This window comes from Schistocerca nitens, chromosome 2 (assembly GCF_023898315.1).
Source record: "Schistocerca nitens isolate TAMUIC-IGC-003100 chromosome 2, iqSchNite1.1, whole genome shotgun sequence".
Lineage (NCBI taxonomy): Eukaryota > Metazoa > Arthropoda > Insecta > Orthoptera > Acrididae > Schistocerca > Schistocerca nitens.
In genome coordinates, this window is record NC_064615.1 from 564,206,577 (window position 1) to 564,225,445 (window position 18,869).

At 40.0% G+C, this 18,869-nt stretch overlaps 1 protein-coding gene across 4 annotated transcripts in view; it reads right to left on the reverse strand.

The window, feature by feature from the left end:
- The window catches only part of LOC126234494 (glucose dehydrogenase [FAD, quinone]-like), a 209,024-nt gene that overhangs the window by 43,120 nt on the left and 147,035 nt on the right, over positions 1–18,869 (reverse strand). For all 4 annotated transcript variants that reach the window (XM_049943186.1, XM_049943185.1, XM_049943188.1 and 1 more), the window contains 2 exons: positions 17,946–18,116; positions 11,079–11,232 (listed from right to left, as the gene is read on the reverse strand). In XM_049943186.1, the coding sequence (XP_049799143.1) occupies positions 11,079–11,232; positions 17,946–18,116 (325 nt within the window). The remainder of the gene's footprint in view (positions 1–11,078; positions 11,233–17,945; positions 18,117–18,869) is intronic.

The window sequence follows — 18,869 nt, forward strand, 5'->3', positions numbered from 1 at the left end:
CTGGTATTATATATTCTCAGGGAAACAATGTCATTAAAGTCTGTAAAATTCTCATAATATTTAACTCTAGTGATGTATGTAGCCTATTAATATTAAGGTATACTTAAATATTGAGTAACATAGAAACAATCATAAGAACATGCACAGTACCTGTCTTGTAATGGGTGAAGAAAGGGAAACAGATATTTTTTGCCATAATTAAAAACAAAATATAAAATCAAAATCCTATAAATATGACATATAAGATGCACATGAAATAACCTCTTGTACAAAAATAAATTCTTTCAGGGATTCAGGCAACAAAACTCATAACCATCCACTCTAAAACTTTATACTGGTTATATAGATAAATATAAGTGACTCCACTTATGCAAAATGACAACAGACAAACACAAATCTCAACAGAGTACAATGTTGAGCATTGTAAGTATAAATTCAGTAGAATGTGAGGGAAAGAGGAAAAATAACAATTGATATAGGTTGAGCACAATCAATTACAAACTACTAATGAGTAAAGAACTTCTGACAATTGAAAAAAAGGAAAAGAAAAAAAAGAAACTGGAATGGCAGGTTTTAAAAACAAATGGGTTGGGTATGATGACAATTAGCTAAAATTGAGAGAAATAATTGAACAATTGAAGACAGGAGAAAAAGTAGAAAATCAGGAGTCTCCCACCTTAATCAGAAGAGTTAGCAGGTATGTCGATGGTTTTGGACAATTAGAAAACCTTGAGGTACATGTTACTGATGTGCAATGGGATTGTTGGGGAAAAAACTTAAACGAAGGCAGAATGTACATCACTGAAACATACATTAAAGGAGCTGAAAAGGACAGATTAAAACTGTAAAATCTTTCGGCAGCAAGAAAACAAGTCTTGATTTTATATTTCTCAGTATTTAATTCAAATTCCCACATTTTTCCACAAAATGGGAAGTAATAGAAGATAAGCTATTTTTGGACAATATGTAACAACTCCTATTTCTCTCATGCATACATGCCATCCCACAAGTCACCAGACCACAACTGTGGCACTGTCTTAATCAAAATACATGTTCATAAGGGCCATGCAAATTCCACATTCTGACAAATGTGAAGTTTGTACTGAGAGCAACAAGGAAATGACTTTTCTGTACTACGCTTTAGCTGGCCTGAAATTTGGTAAGCTCACACACCTGAAAAGAAATGATCAGCAATGAAACAAGATGACATAATATTAATACTTGTCCCATAGAGCTCGAATACAACATTTCGTTATCATGTGGAAAGTGTCAGTTTAACATAAGTTTTCTTTACTGAGAAATGCATGCTTGAACATAACTGCAGATGCTGGCTAAGCCTGCACATTGCACAGTTGTACCTGACCATGAATAGCACCTGGGCAATGTCCTCAACACATTGTCAGTTTCAGTCATGTTCAAAACAACATTGTGCATAGTTGTGAGTATCTCATGTCAAAGCTAAGTGAAGTCAAACTTGGGCAAACACGTGTTGGTGTTCAGATTGTAGATGCTTCCATAACCAAGGAATTGCAAAAAACGCTCATCAGTGATGCAAATGCCTGTAACAGGAAAATATGGTGCCAAAGCCAAAGAACCTGGATTATGGAGTAATGGGAGAATGCCATTTGGTTGGATGAGTCTCTTTTCACATTTTTCCCAACTTCTGGCCAAGTTTATGTCCCAAGAGTGAAATACAGCAGGGGTTTGATGATGATTTGGGCAGTCATATCATGATATTCCAGGGGCCTCAGGGCTACTCTGCAAGATTGCATTACTGACTAGGATTATGTGAGCATTTTGGCTGATCATACTGTACCATGGCACAATATTTCTTCCCCAGTGGTGATGCTGTGTTCAAAGATAACAGGGCCCATGTTCACACAGCTCGCATCATATAGAACTGGTTTTTGAGCAAAGGGGAGAATTGTCACACCTCCCCTGGCCACCAAAGTCAACATATCTCAATATTACTGAATTACTGTAGTCTACTTTGGAGAGAAGGTTGTATGACCGCTACCCCCTCCATCATCGTTACCTGAACTTACCACTATTTTGCAGGAAGAATGATATAAGATTCCCCTGAAAACCACACAGGGATTGTATTTATCACTGAGAAGGCTAGAAGTTGTTTCAAATGCCAACAGTTTCCCTCCATCATATCAGGAATAGTGTTGTGTTTTTGGTGTTACCATATTTTCATCCACCTCCCGTATTCATCATCACAGAAAAAATCTAGATTTCAACTCCAGACAGAAAAGAACCAAAGCTTTTTTTAATAATCAAATTTTTGTCTCAAGACAACAATAACATAGGCCAATGACGGACCAACTTTTTTGCTGAAAATACCTTATTCTTATGTTTTTTATGGTGGGAAAAAATCTGATACTTAAAAAACTGTATCACCCACCATTTCTCCACATTTTATAGTTAAATTTATTAAATTAAGCGATTTTTTAAGGAAATCAACAGCTTTTATATAGTTAAAATAATTTAAAAAGGAGATGTAGTGAATGTAGATAACGTTGGTAGCACTGCTGAAAAACATTTGCTGGTACAAACCGGTCAATTATATTTTTGTGTTAACAGATGGCGTTTTGTTTACTGTCAACCTAACCTAATTTTCCCATTTCCTGTACATGTGCTCAATACAATGTCTAATAGCGGTTGTAAAAATTCTGCTGACAGTTTTTGTTATATTTTTGGTGAATTTGTGATTAAAAACCTCCAAAGAAGCACTACAGACTTTGTGAAAAAGGTTTATCTATCATACTTTTGATCTAAACTTGGTGATCAATATAAATCTTGGGCGCCGCATAAGGTATGTTATATGTGTGTTGAAGATCTGAGAAAATGGTGCAAAAAGGAGAGAAAAGTCTTTAGATTTGCAGTTCCTATGATATGGAGGAAGCCAAGAAATCATTCCAATGACTGCTACTTTTGATGTTGATATTACTGGTCATAATTTGAAAAACAAGAAGGTAATAAGCTACCCTAACCTTCTGTCCGCCATCCGACTAGTAGGGCATGGTGTAGATTTGCCGGTTCCTGAACCACCAGATGATTTAAATTCTATTCCAACAGACGTATTTTCTGATGTACAATGTGATTTAGATGAACCAGATGATGATGCATTCCATTGTAATACAGCAAGTCTAGAGCCCAAATTGTTTACTCAAACCAAGCTTAACAATTTTGTTAGGGATCTTGGCTTAACGAAAGAAAAAGCTGAATTGCTTGGCTCTAGATTAAAATAAAAGAACTTATTGGCAGTTGGAACCAGTATAAACATGTATAGAAAGAAAGTGCAGCAAATTTTCCAAGTTTTTTCAACGAGAAGGTGATTTATTGTACTGCTCAGACATTCCCGATCTGATGAATGAGTTTGGTATTGAATACAAAATGGAAGACTGGAGGCTGTTTATTGATTCATCCAAAACTAGTTTAAAGGATGTTTTATTACACAAAGGTAACCTGTATACATCTATACCTGTTAGACATTCTGTACATATGAAAGAAAGCTATGAAAACCTAGAAATAGTGCTAAATAAAATAGGCTATTCTGCTCATGGTTGGATGATATGAGGTGATCTAAAAGTAACATGCATGCTCCTTGGTCAGCACAATGGCTTTACCAAATTTCCATGTTTCTTGTTTGAATGGGACAGTAGGGCTAGGCATCAACACTGGTGCAGAAAGAACTGACCAGTGAGGGAGTCTTTAAAAGCTGGTGAGAAAAACATTCTAGACAAAAACCTTGAAGATCCCAAAAAAAAAACTCCTACCACCTCTACATATAAAGTTAGGCCTAATGAAACAGTTTGTAAAGACTTTGCCTAAAGATGGACCATGTTTCAAGAGTGGCGTCGATAGTTCGTATCAACCAAGAAGTTTTCTATATCACAATTACTGATCTCATTCCCATAGTGGTGACCCCGCAGTTCGTTCATGTTTCACATCTTCCATGCCGGTGTTTATGCAACAGGTTATATGCACTACACAATGACCATGCCAAACAATGCCTTGTTTGAAGATGTGGAAGCACAACTCCACTCACCGAGTTTCATCGTTTCTTCGCCAACGGCGTATTCATCATTTATGCACAGTGATTCACGTTCTCAACCTCATCCGTTTTCATCGGCCAACAACTACACCATTAGAGTGAACAATGGACTCAGCCTTCACCGCCAGTACTACAAATCACACCGGATCTGTTCCGTGCACATCGTGTTCCAGTTGTGTCTAATTTACAAGCACAATTCAGTGTTTAGCATAACATAATTTACATTCACATTCAGTGTTTCGCATAACGTGGACCCCTTACCTCGCCTCAGTGGCCCGCCACATGCACTACAGGCATATTATGCACCATCTCTCTCTCTCTCTCTCTCTCTCTCTCTCTCTCTCTCTCTCTCTCTCTCTCTCTCTCTCACACACACACACACACACACACACACACACACACACACACACACACACACACACACACACACACACACACACACACACACACACACACAGCACCGCCTGTGTTTGCCACGCCGGTCTCTCATCTCTCATCCTGTTCCAGAAACGGGTCGTTTCCATCCAGCACTCACAGTCCATTTTCCGGGCCCCCCTCGTGTGCCATCCATTCACCCGTTACCACGGTACCGTCCGTGCCTGCCACGCCGTGTTTTCGTGACACACAGTCAACTATGCCAGCTGCCACTACTATGGATTTGCTCGCCTGGTTTAAATCCGGGCCTACCACGCTGACCTCTGACTTATCTCATTTCAGCCACTACCCCAGGAGACACCGAAGTCGCCATCATCACCCCCTTATGGCCGCCTACCGAAGCTACCCCCTTATACGAGGACAACCCGGCATTGTGGTTTGAGCTCGTTGAGCATCTGTTCGAGTTACATCATGTGTCTGATGACAACTCAAAATTTCTCTGCCTCGTCACACTCCTCCACGACCACTCAGATTTGATTTGTGACCTGCTCCTTTCACCGCCAACTGCACCAAAATACGAGTTTGCAAAGAAGACTATAATGGAACGACTTGCCTGCTTGCCACAAGAGTTAATAATCAAGATTCTCTACAAGGAGCACCTGGGGGAATGCACCCTCTCACAACTCTGTCGCAGCCTTCAATTGCTCGTGAACAAGCATACCATGCCTGACGTCACGCTATGGGCTGTGTGGTCTGCCAAACTACCTACCAATCTACAGATCCATCTGTTACCACTCTCTTTCGAGTCCACCAGCTCCCGCCTACACATCACTGACCAGTTGTATTCACTGCTGGAGCAACATCAACCGGTTCATTCCACGCCATTCATCAACATAGTCGCCCTCGCATACCGACGTTCGGCCAGCAGAGGCAGGGCTCACTCCGTCGTCACCTACTTCTCCTGACAGCATCGGCTCACTCTCTCTACTGCCCGAGCACTCCAGGATCGCCCACGCACCTTACGTACTGGTCTATTTACAGGTACAAATCAACGAGGACACGCTGCCCCCGCTGTCGCAGTCTCCACCTCCTCCTCACCCTTTCTGCAGTGTTCGGCGACTACACCAAGAAGTGCAGATTGCCATGCCAATACCCCAATGCCAACCGCAGGAATTAAGAGATGCCAGGTCCTGCGGGGAACCGAACAGGTGTCCTCTTACATTACACTCCATCTGCCCGGCCAAGTGGTTGGCTCTATGTGACTGACATTGTGTCAGGTCTAGCTTTTCTGGTCGACACTGGTGCTGACGTGTCGATCATACCTACTTCGATGACTCCACCCACTTCTTCACAGATGTAGTCACTTCTACGAACTGTCAATGCAGCTACGTTACCTATCTCAGGCTCAGTAAAGGTTACAGTGACCCCATCTCCTTCTCTACATTTTCCGTGGACATTATACATTGCCTAAATCTATGAACCGATGGAGTTTTTGTCTCATTATGAACTATCTCCGAATGTCGCATAGGGTTCAGTGCTCCACCATCCTACGAACACTCACGTACCGTGCACCCGCACCTATGTCCAATGCTCTATTTCCACCGCAACATACGATATCATACGCGAGTGCTCCACCCTTGCGGGGAACGTTGCAACCTATGTTACCAACCTAATATGAGAATTAGACTCGGCGACGCAACTCTGCCAGGACAACGAGAAGCTGAAACAACACATCGCATCCACTTACAGCAAGCTCGCCGTGGGTCGTACATTGCTTCTGCAACTGCAGTCCATGGCGCCGCACCTAAACAAGATTGCTCAGTTGAGCCTAGCTCGAACTCTCACCAGGTTAGTCCACAAACTTTACTTGTGTGTGACATTCCAACCCTCCCCCCCACTCCCCCTGTCGCACTCGCCTAATCCAGTGCCACGTGTTTCGAACAGTACTGTTAATGACAGTCGCGTGCGTGCATTAAGACCACGCCCACCTCTCGGACAGCTGCCACGCATGTTGATAAATATTCCCCCTCTCTCACTCACCGGCAACATGACCTAGCAGCCATTGTGGACCCACGTGCGATGCTTGCACTGCTCTCGCTCGCGCTGGTTGTCCAGTGCAAGGTTAACAGCTGACATTTGCCGTCCACTTCCTTTCACTCAGCGGTGCGTTCACAGCCACCCCCTCCACACAAGTGCATGCCGTGCTCCCGTAAAAAACATGTGACTTTCGTGCTACCTTTCCCCACTCACGCTAACAGCTAGGCCTCGTTGTACCCTACTCATCCAAAGACTCGGCGCCAGGATGTTAACCAATCTCATGTGCAGTTCTCAGTTTCTTCCATCACTGATGGAACGACACACAAGATAGTTACCACTGCCGGCCCTCCTATTAGGCATAAGGTCCAACGCCTCAACCCTATCAATTTGCGCGCGGCCCGGCAGCAGATTAATGAACTTTTGGCAGCAGGTGTTCTGCAACCTTCAGACAGCAACTGGTCTTCCCCAATCCACCTCGTCCCCAAACATGACGGATCTTTTCAAATGTGTGGCAATTACACACGCTTAAACGTTCATACCATCATGGACAATTACCCAGTGCCAAACATCAATGACTTCACTCATATGTTATCGGGCACCGCAAGTTTCAGTGTTATTGACTCTAAACATGCCTACCCCCAGATTCCCGTGGCGCCGGAAGACATTCCTAAGATGGCTATTATCATACTGCTCAGTTATTCCAATACCAATTCATGCCCTTTGGCCTAAAGAATGCAGCGCAAATGTGGCAACATTTCATTGACTCTATCTTGCGACAGTTCGAGTTTTGCTTTGCTTATCTGGATGACATTCTCATTTTTAGCAGCTCAGTGGAGGAACATGAAAATCATCTGTCTAAGGTCCTCCAGACCTTGAACTCCAATGGTGTCGTGGTCAACAACGACAAGTTTCAGTTGCGCTAGGCATCAGTCTCCTTCCTAGGTTACACCGTCTCCGCTGACGGAATACAGCTTCCCAAATCTCATGTGCAGGCTATCATGTCTCTGCCACCCCCGGCTACTTACAAAGAGCTATGCTGTTTCCTTGGCACCATCAATTACTATCATCACCATCTGCCTTCCGCCACCGCTGTTCAGGCACACCTGACGGACGCGCTATCAGGCAAACAAACTTCCAGTATCAAACCCGTCTCTTGGACTGTTCCGATGCTAGAGGCCTTCAAAGCTCTGAAGACTTCTTTAGCTCACGCTGTGACACTCGCCCACCCCGACCCCTCGGCCAAGTTATTCATCACTACGGACGCCAGCGACATCGTGGTGCGGCAGTGTTGCAACAACGCAAGGGCGACATGGTTTCTACCCTTCATTTCTTCTCCAAGAAACTATCTACGGCACAGAGAAAATATTCTGTATTCGATAGAGAGCTCCTTGCTGTTTATGAGGCAATCAAACATTTCTGCCCCAACATCAAGCAACATTTGTTTTAGTCCTCACCGATCACGAACCACTGGCAGAAATGTCTGCAACCCATCGGAGGACCCACCCCCTCGATGTTACTGCCACTTTGACCTGGTTTCTCAATTGACGATGGACGTCTGTTACATCAAGGGGGCAGATAATGTCACTGCAGGGCCATAGATATATCTTATCAACTCTTGACCGTTTGTCTCGCTGGGTCGAGGCCATTCCTCTCCCTAACATTACTGCTGAGATGGTAGCCAAGGCTTTCATTGGCTCAAGGATTGCTCGTTTTGGGTGCCCGATAACTATCACCACCAATCAGGGTCGACAGTTTGAATCCTCCCTTTTCACCATCCTCTGCAATATTTGCAGTATTAAACAAATACACACTACCGTCTATCACCCACAAAGCAATGGGTTGGTGCAGAGATGGCACTGCACCCTCAAGACGGCCCTTCGATGCCATGATTGTCTCTGGTGGAAAGCTCTCCCATGGGTGCTACTTGGCCTACGCTCAACCTATAAACCTAACCTACAGGGGACTATACCCGAATTTCTTTTTGGCGAGAATCTGGTCCTACTGGGGGAACTTATTCTTCCCCAGGTTAATCTTCCCCCTCGCCAGATTTCATTAGCTTAGGTGGGCAGGGGGGGGGGGGGGGGAGGGGGAGCAGCTGTGTGGTGTCAATAGTTCGTATCGACCACAAAACTTAATATCTGGTGAACTCTAAGTGCTCTGTCGAGCCTCCATCTTAACTTTACTTTAGTCCGTTCTTTGTTATATTTCGTTCTGTACGGACGCAGTGTCAAGTGCAAATATATACAAGCTACAACGTATACGGGAATTAAGTTTTCTATATCCCGATTACCGATCCCGTTCCGATATAAGTATCTCTGCCAAAAGCTTCCACATCTTTCAGAATCTAAACTAAAAGAAGGTGTCTTTGTCGGACCTGACATTAGAAAATTTATGTTTGATGTTAACTTTGAATCCACAATGACCTTAAATGAGAAAGAAGCACGGAATCATTCAAGCAAGTCATTACAAAGTTATTTGGACATGAAAAAGACCAAGAATATGTTTCTATTATAGCTACAATGTTAAAGAAGTTTAAAACTTTAGGATGTTTAATGAGCCTGAAAGTTAACTTTTTGAACAGTCACCTTGATTACGTCCTGGACAATGAGAGAGATGTTAGTGAGGAGCAGGGAGAGCATTTTCACCAGGACATTAAAGTGATGGAAAAATGCTACCAAGGCCACTGGAACACCAACATGATGGGGGACTATTGTTGGTCACTTCACCGAGAAGTTCAGCAAGTGACTCATCATAGAAAAAGCTACACAAGAAGCTTCAAACAAAAGGAAAAATGAAATACAAAGCAATACCAGCTGACAAGTGAAACCTCTATTAACACATATTGTTTTAAGTAGCTTACTGTATATACAAACCATGCTTGTGTTGTAACAAAGCTTTTCATTAATTTCCCAGTTTACCGTATAGCATTGGATTTTTATACTATATAATAAAAAGCAGATTGCTTAAAAACTATATATGATACAAAAAACTAAGGCTAGATTTGGATTCAGCTCATAAAAATCTATACAGATCAGCTAGCAAAGTAAAAAAGTTTTTTAAAAGTAATTTTTCGTTGGCCTGTGCAAGCAGTTTTAGTATCTACTTGCAGGTGCTAGATAAATTACATTAGGCCATGCAAAGAAATTATGTCTTCAAGAATTGGTTTTCTGCTTGAAATTCCGAAATATATTCTGTCAAAAACACCCAGGAACCATTGCTGTCTTCCTGGTGGTGAACTTTATTATCATCCCCAGAATAACATCCGTATTTCACAATTTTCATATATTTCTGAAGTTGATAAAATATCTTGCAGAGAAGATGATGACAAGGTTCAACAACTATGGTAAGGAAGGCACCTGGCACACTTTCACAGCAGAATAAAAAATCTGTAATCTAGGCTTGCTTAATGTATGGATATGGGTGGTGATTATCTGGAAAAGTAATAAAAGTTGTGTTTTAAATATACTGTACATTAACTTAATATGGAAATGGAGAAGTTAAGAAATATTTTCTGTCTTAAATCTTTATTTTCCAGATAAATCACATTATTACATGATTTCCATCAATAGCGTTCATTTAATCAAGTGAATGTTATAAGCATAATATCATCATAAGTTGAGCATTTTGAGCATACGATTAACTAAGAAAAAGGAAGAAAGAGGAAGATAAAAATGTTAGAGAAGGCAGGTGCATATAATTTATCCCAACAGCAGGAAAGAACTTAAACCTAATGTTAAGATTTCTCTTTAAACATAAAAAATACTTACAGCAACCACAGTTCTCAAGCATTTTAACTTATGTGTACATTTCCATAATTCTTTTTCCTCAGTTCGATGAAGGATAATACAAAAACTTCAACACTTCTTACATTATTTGATACAATTATCAGCTGTAATTCCACTTTTTGTTCTGAGCAATGAAAGATTTCAAACTATTTTTGGTCATTTTAACTAAAAATTTTTACTATTTTCTGAGCTTTTGTAACTATTTTATATTGTCTTTAAGCAGAGATTAAGTTGAACTGCTATGAATTCATGTTATTTATGTTCTGCATGCCGTAACTAGAGATTCTAGATAATCTTAGCTGGTCAAAAGAGTAGAATATTTTTAAACTATCCGTAACTGTATTATCAAACTGAGGAGCCCAATGTTATTAAAGAATCTCACAGTTTCTGAAAGTTCCCCCACACTTCACATACTTAACCTCATTGTAACTATTGGAACAGTTATAGCTGTCGAAATATGGTACAAATTTTTAAAAGGCTTTGTCTGAAAGCTAGCAAAGTTATCAGTCTTGCTTATGTGCCCGTTGACATTAATACCTCTACTATTCAGTGAGTTGTTACCTCTACTGCTAAACTATTTATATTCTGGCAGAACTTTCTACTAACAAAGTGCAGATAAAGTTATATAAGCTGCCATTTTCTAAAAATGAAAAGAGAAAGAACTACCAGAGGCTTACACTATAAATTGCTGCTGAGAGAGAGAGAGAGAGAGAGAGAATAACATAATGTTGTTGGTTCATTCTAAATCACAAAACGGCTTCAAAACGTTCATATAATTCCAACAGTTTTTCTTTGTTGTACTCAATGTATCATCTACTTGCCTTTTCCATTAATAAAATATGCCCAAGCTGCTGATGGTGAAACAATGTCAAGTGGAGAAAGCAATAATGATGTATTTAGTACAAGCAGATCAGGAGCTGTTGCTATGTGATCTTGAAGGTTGTTCCCAACTGGAAGATCTTGCAAAACATCAATCTGATGACAAGAAAACAATGATAAAAGATTAATTGAATTGTAAACTGTTATGTAACAGGCTGTTCAGAATTTAAGTTCCAATGTTTTATCAAATCACTGCAATAAATGGGGTGGACATGTGTGTCTAGCAAGTACACCAGAGCATAGTTACAAACCAAATGACTGTTTCACATGCTAGTTTGGTGTATATTTTTCATGGCATATTTTTAAACTATATGTGTGTTTGTACAATATGGTCTGTGATCAGTTTTATACATGTGTTGTTCAACATTGTCTTCAGATTGAAGTGTTATTCAGAAGGATTGGTGGAGTCTCAAAAAAAAGCTCCCATGTAATATAACACTGTTCTTATTATAAGCCTTTTTCTGTTACGTGCCTTAACTCATTGTGTTTACTAAAAGGTATTTATGAATTCTCACTATGTCCACGCATCTGACAGTTCACACCAACCTACGCATACTCCAATATGCCTGCGTGTATGTTTAAAGAAAGCAATTTCACACCATAATGTTTTTCTTTTTCTCTGAAAAACCTTACACCAAAGCTCTGTAATGGAAAATAAAAAAATCTTATTCTTCTTTCTTCAATCAACATACTGCTGATTATGGAGGGATGCCAACTCTGCAAGTAAACAAGTTGAAAAACATAAAATGGACACAAACCACCATCATCATCATAATCATGGTGCTGAAATGAAATGATTGTATGGCACTGTTGGCCGGGAGGCTCCATTCAGTTCGGCTGCCAAGTACAAGTCTTATTTCAGTCGGCGCCACATTGGGCGACTTGAGTGCCGATGATGAGGATGAAATGATGATGAAGACAACACAACACCCATTCCACAAGTGGAGAAAATCTCCATCCCGGCCAGGAATCAAACCAGGCCCGCTGTATGGGAGGCAAGCACGTTACCATTCAGTTAAGCAGGTGGACATCATGGTGCTGATGTCAGCCAATAGTGAATGCAGTGATCTGTGTTGAGAAATTAATGAACAGAGTAAAAAGATGTAAACTCCATCTGTAGGCCCTGATGGGCCCAATGATACTGACCAATTGCCACATTTTCCTCTGCCAATAGGACACTGGATGGGGTATGGATGGGCATGGGGTCAGCAAACTGCTCTTTTAGGTATTGTCAGTTTTCCTGACCTGGAGCCACTACTACTCAGTCAACTAGCTCCTCAACTGACCTCACATGGCTGAGGTCTTCCACATGGCAGTCAGCTATGCATACTATTCAGCAATGAAGGCAGACTAAATGAACAGAGCACCACTAGCTTTTTGTATTATGATGTAACTCTCAGCAAGAATGTATAAACAAGTCAGTATTGTGTACTAGGGTTTGTAAATTTTGTTGTTACTTTTTTGTTCTTAAACTGCAACTGCACAACCTGTCCAAACCTCCCTTTAAGAGTAATCAATGGATGAATAAAACTACTACTACCACTACTACTACAACAATTCTGAGTCCCTGTTTCTGGCCTGTAATCATTTCATTGCAGGTAGAGGAGATACAGAGATGTAGTGCTTCACACACCACCACCTTATAGTTTTTAATCTGCTGAACAAGATATCAGAGAAAGAGTGTATGATTACAGGGGCAACATGTCCAATCTGTCACCATGGAAGTTATTAATTTGCAACTGACTGACCTCCCAAGGGAAGGAGATGGTGTACCATCATCTATCAGAAACAAATTGTTGACATCTTCACACTGCAGTGGCAAAACCTGTCAATTTTTAGATACATCTTTTATGTTACAGTGCAAGGAAGGAGGATCGGATGGTAACTGTTGTTTCCATTACAGAGGTAATCTATTTCTAAAACACTGAGTATACCATCTGTAAATGAAGTTGCCACAGGATAGTGTCTTTTGAATACCTATTAAAAACAGTGCAGTACAAACAAGACTTATTAAATTACAGATCACCAAATGTTACTCCCGGGCATTCATTTTTCCTTCTCAGTGCTGAAAATTCTGCCTCCTTGTAGAATCACATGGAATTAATGCACAACACACAATACAGAATTAACCTTACAGTGTTTCTCCTTTAACCAGTGCAACAAGCTTAGCCACAGGTTCATCCATTACCTCGAAACCAATTCATGCAATTATTCTGAGTATCTATACCTATAGTTGGGTAAAAGGTATAACATGTGGTTCAATGTAAATGAAAATGAGAAAAACTTTTTGATAAAAAATGTTTAGAACAGTCAACAAGGAGAGCTGTTATTAATGAACATGGGTGAGTAATTAAATAATGTGTATCTTATTACAGGTCTTTATCTGAGATACTTACAGAAATGCTTGTAGTTTATTTTTTGACATAATAACTCTGATTTGCAACGTTCTTGTCTTGAACAAGTTTACAGATGCCTACAAAACGAAAGTGTTTGTTGTGGCTCCTAACCATCTTCACACTATCCCAGTGACTTCACAATTATTTGCAAGCATCTTATCCCACAGACATTCAGTCAAAGGTCCAAACAAGTGAAAATATGATGATGGGCAGTTTAGGCTACAAGGAAAATGTTTTACATGTGATATTTCAGATCATATCCTTATAATGTGCAATGATGTGCAACTGTATGGAGGTGTGAATTCATATAGCAGAGCAGTACTTGAGAGAGAAGTGACCACCCTACTGATTTGATAGGCCTCAACTGCATTATCAGCATGTCACCATAGCAAGCATTCATCACAGTGCAGCTCATTCCCTGGTACTGCACCAATTAAACAGAGAACCGACTCATGGAGATAACATCTTGGACCTACTGATAACAAACAGACACGAACTTTGTGACTCTGTAAGTGCAGAACAGGGAATCTGCAATCATAAGGCCATTGCAGCATCCCTGAATATGGAAGTAAATAGGAATATAAAAAAAGGGAAGAAGGTTTATCTGTTTAGCAAGAGTAATAGGAGGCAGATTTTAGACTACCTAACACATCAAAACGAAAATTTCTGTTCCGACACTGACAATGTTGAATGTTTATGGAAAAAGTTCAAGGCAATCGTAAAATGCGTTTTAGACAGGTACGTGCTGAGTAAAACTGTGAGGGATGGGAAAAACCCACAGTGGTTCAACAACAAAGTTAGGAAACCACTGCGAAAGCAAAGAGATCTTCACTGCAAACGCAGCTTCGCTGCAAATGCAGCCAAAACCTCTCAGACAAACAGAAGCTAAACGATGTCAAAGTTAGCATAAGGAGGGCTATGCATGAAGCATTTAGTGAATTCGAAAGTAAAATTCTATGTACCAACTTGACAGAAAATCCTACGAAGTTTTGGTCTTACGTTAAATCAGCAAGTGGATCGAAACAGCATATCCAGACACTCTGGGATGATAATGGCATTGAAACAGAGGATGACACACATAAGGCTGAAATACTGAACACCTTCTTCCAAAGCTGTGTCACAGAGGAAGACCGCACTGCAGTTCCTTCTCTAAATCCACACATGAACGAAAAAATGGCTGACATCGAAATAAGTGTCCAAGGAATAGAAAAGCGACTGAAATCACTCAGCAGAGGAAAGTCCACTGGACCTGAAGTGATATCAATTTAATTCTACACAGAGTACGCAAAATAACTTCCCCCCCTTCTAACAGCCATGTACCGCAAGTCTCTAGAGGAACGGAAGGTTCCAAATGATTGGAAAAGAGCACAGGTAGTTCCAGTTTTCAAGAAGGGTCGTCGAGCAGATGTGCAAAACTATAGACCTATATCTCTGATATCGATCTGTTGTAGAATTTTGGAACATGTTTTTTGCTCGCATATAATGTAATTTCTGGAAACCAGAATCTACTCTGTAGGATTCCAGAAACAGCGATTGTGTGAGACCCGAATCACTTTATTTGTTCATGAGACCCAGAAAATATTAGATACAGGCTCCCAGGTAGATGCCATTTTCCTTGACTTCCGGAAGGCATTTGATACAGTTCTGCACTGTCACCTGATAAACAAATTAAGAGCCTACGGAATATCAGACCAGCTGTGTGGCTGGATTGAAGAGTTTTTAGCAAACAGAACACAGCAAGCTGTTCTCAATGGAGAGACACCTACAGACTTTAAAGTAACCTCTGGTGTGCCACAGGGGAGTGTTATGGGACCATTGCTTTTCACAATATATGTAAATGACCTAGTAGATGGTGTCGGAAGTTCCATGCGGCTTTTCGCGGATGATGCTGTAGTATACAGAGAAGTTGCAGCATTAGAAAATTGCAGCGAAATGCAGGAAGATCTGCAGCAGATAGGCACTTGGTGCAGGGAGTGCCAACTGATCCTTAACATAGACAAATGTAATGTATTGCGAATACATAGAAAGAAGGATCCTGTATTGTATGATTATATGGTAGCGGAACAAACACTGGTAGCAGTTATTTCTGTAAAATATCTGGGAGTATGCGTATGGAACGATTTGAAGTGGAATGATCATATAAAATTAATTGTTGGTAAGGTGGGTGCCAGGTTGAGATTCATTGGGAGAGTCCTTAGAAAATGTAGTCCATCAACAAAGGAGGCGGCTTACAAAACACTCGTTCGACCTATACTTGAGTATTGTTCATCAGTGTGGGATCCGTACCAGGTCAGTTTGACAGGAGATAGAGAAGATCCAAAGAAGAGTGGCGCGTTTCGTCACAGGGTTATTTGGTAAGCTTGATAGCGTTAGGGAGATGTTTAGCAAACTCAAGTGGCAGACTCTGCAAGAGAGGCGCTCTGCATCACAGTGTAGCTTGCTGTTCAGGATCAAGAGGGTGCATTTCTGGATGAGGTATCGAATATATTGCTTCCCCCTACTTATACCTCCCGAGGAGATCACGAATGTAAAATTAGAGAGATTTGAGCGAGCACGGAGGCTTTCCGGCAGTCGTTTTTCCCGCGAACCATATGCGATTGGAACAGGAAAGAGAGGTAATGACAGTGGCATGTAAAGTGCCCTCCGCAATACCCCTGGGTGGCTTGTGGAGTATAAATGTAGATGTAGATGAAAGCTCTTGAGATCTCTAAAGATTGTCAGCATGAGATTCCTGGTGGATACCAGTACCCTGAATTTGTTTTTAACTGGTGATAATGAGAGTTTCCAGTCCTCTGATTACTTCTTAGTCTATTGTACCCAAGACATATCTCCTGCCATAATTTCACCCATGCAAGCATCTCCTTCATGTGCATAATGGCTCAAGTGTCCCTGAGACACCTGTTTGATAAGCATCAATGTGATTGTCATGGAGATACCTCAGCACCCACCAGTTACACACTTTCTATAACCAAGTCCATCATGGATATATTGTAAGCTAAACTATGACCTATGTTGAATTCCATGGAAATTCCATCAACAATGAGGTTAGTCTATCTGCTGTTTCATTGACCCAATTCACATGCTCACTGGTCTTCCACTTCAATATTTTAGCTGATTTTTGGCTTTCTATAGTTTTGTTTAAATTTTCCCTTTATGTAAACAACTGGACAAAATCTAGTTAGTCTTTGCATCAATCAATTCATGACAGTTTATTAGGGATATTGCTGCAAATTGTGGTGCATACAGTAATGGTTGGTGTTGCTGGCTGGGATGCTGGAGGTTGCTATTTCAAACATGGCCACCAGCAATTATACATTACTTAGTATTTATCATTTCTGGAAGGTTGTTGAAGTATCTTATGTTTGTTTATTTTGGAACAGAGCAGCATTTTGGAATACTTGATGTCTGTACAAATAGCTTCACTCTTCATCCAGGAGTTCAGTTCTGTTCTTGTTGTACATTGGAGTTTTTAATAAAGTACTTCCAGTGCTAAGTGTTGTATTTCATTGGCAACCCTACTTTCAGATTTGAACTTGAGTGTGGTCATTATGTGACAATATCTACAAGACAATGCTAGTGCAACAGAACAATATGAAATAGAAGATTAATCCATTATGTAATCTGCTTCAACTTTTTTATGTTATATATAGCTTTGCCAAGACACCAGGATGCCCTTCCTCCTAAATACCCTGATAGTCTCACTTCTTCCAAACCTTTCCTGCAATTTGCATGGGCTATAACCATTCTCCAAAAGCTACCACGTGAGCCATCTTATATTTCTGGCTGTACCTAATGCCACCTGATAAGAGGTGTTTTCTTCATATTTATTATTTTATAGAGATATTCCTTTGCTAGCCAATAAAGCCATAGTTGCAGTGAAATATCTGGACCCATATTTATGTACCACCTCTCACTGACAAAGTGAGACACTGCCTTGTACTTTCAGTGATAAATGAATCAGAAAATGGAATACATGGAAACAGATAGTGTAAAAGCTACCTGACAAATATGCAATGGAATACATACAGTGGAATGAGTAAAGACAACAACTAATTGTATAAGAGAGAAGTTGAGACGCTGATTAGCACAGTCAGGCAGGAGAACTCATAAAATGCTACTCTGTATTTGTGCTCTGGTGAAGACTGCAAAAGCTGAGCTATGATGTCAAATTATTTTTCATATAACTGTCAACTGGCCATTATCTTCATTATATGGTGAATTATTTTGTTTCTTATTTCATTGTTAAGAAACATATTTTGTTTATTTTCTTTTATTTTTAATGACTACTAATTCTTACTTCATAGATAAACCTCAAAATACCAATGAGATGATAAAGAGACTGGGACTTCATTTCTGACATGTTACAAGAAAACAATTGCTTAAGTGTATACACAAAAAGTAGACAAATGTTACCATATTTTCTTCCAAGTGTTTCTTTGGTCCTATTCCCGATAACATTAAAAGTTTTGCAGAGCCAATAGTTCCAGCAGATAAAACAATTCCTCTGCGAGCCTTCACAGTGAAGTTCTGTTTAGACTGCACATATGTGACTGCATTTGCTTCATATTTCATTCTGAATAATATCTGAAATCATTTAAACGTAATGAAAAATAAAAAATAGAAAGGACAGATTGTTACTCACCATACAGAGTAGGCATTGAGTGGCAATCACAAGACTGCTAAATATTTAAATGTTCATTGTGCTTACCTGTGATTCAGTGCCTCCTCTGTATGGAGAGTGGCAATCTCTTTTCGTAATACTGCTGTAATGAAAAATTAATATCATCAATTCTCAAGTTACAAAATAACAGTTACACAATTACATTAAATGACTGACTGCATACTGTTTAGCTAATTTTAATTCATGACTGAAGACCTAATGACGCACTAAAAAAACTGAGTGTTATAGAATGGCAGTACAACATAACTTTCAGAGAAATTTTTTTATCATTCATTCACTGTCTCCGGCAGATCCCATCAAAGAGGAGAACTTTCTGTGACATGTAGTGAATCAAGAAATATAGTAACATACAGAAAGATATCACATAAAATTAATTTGTATACCGTATTAACAACAAACTATCACTGCACTGCTAATGCTATTCATACTATTTCCATCTACATTTAATCTAGTAAATTAGTAATTCAGCTGCTACTTTGATAAATGCTGCAGCCTCCTTAGTTTTATCATACAACTGCTGTTTATCTGCTATTAGTAGCTTAATGTTTACTTAATTACAATAATATTTTTCAAAAAATATTTTACATCTGCAAATATGGAGTCCTATTTATACAACATTATTATTTGTTACATAACTTTTTTAAGAAATACAGCTA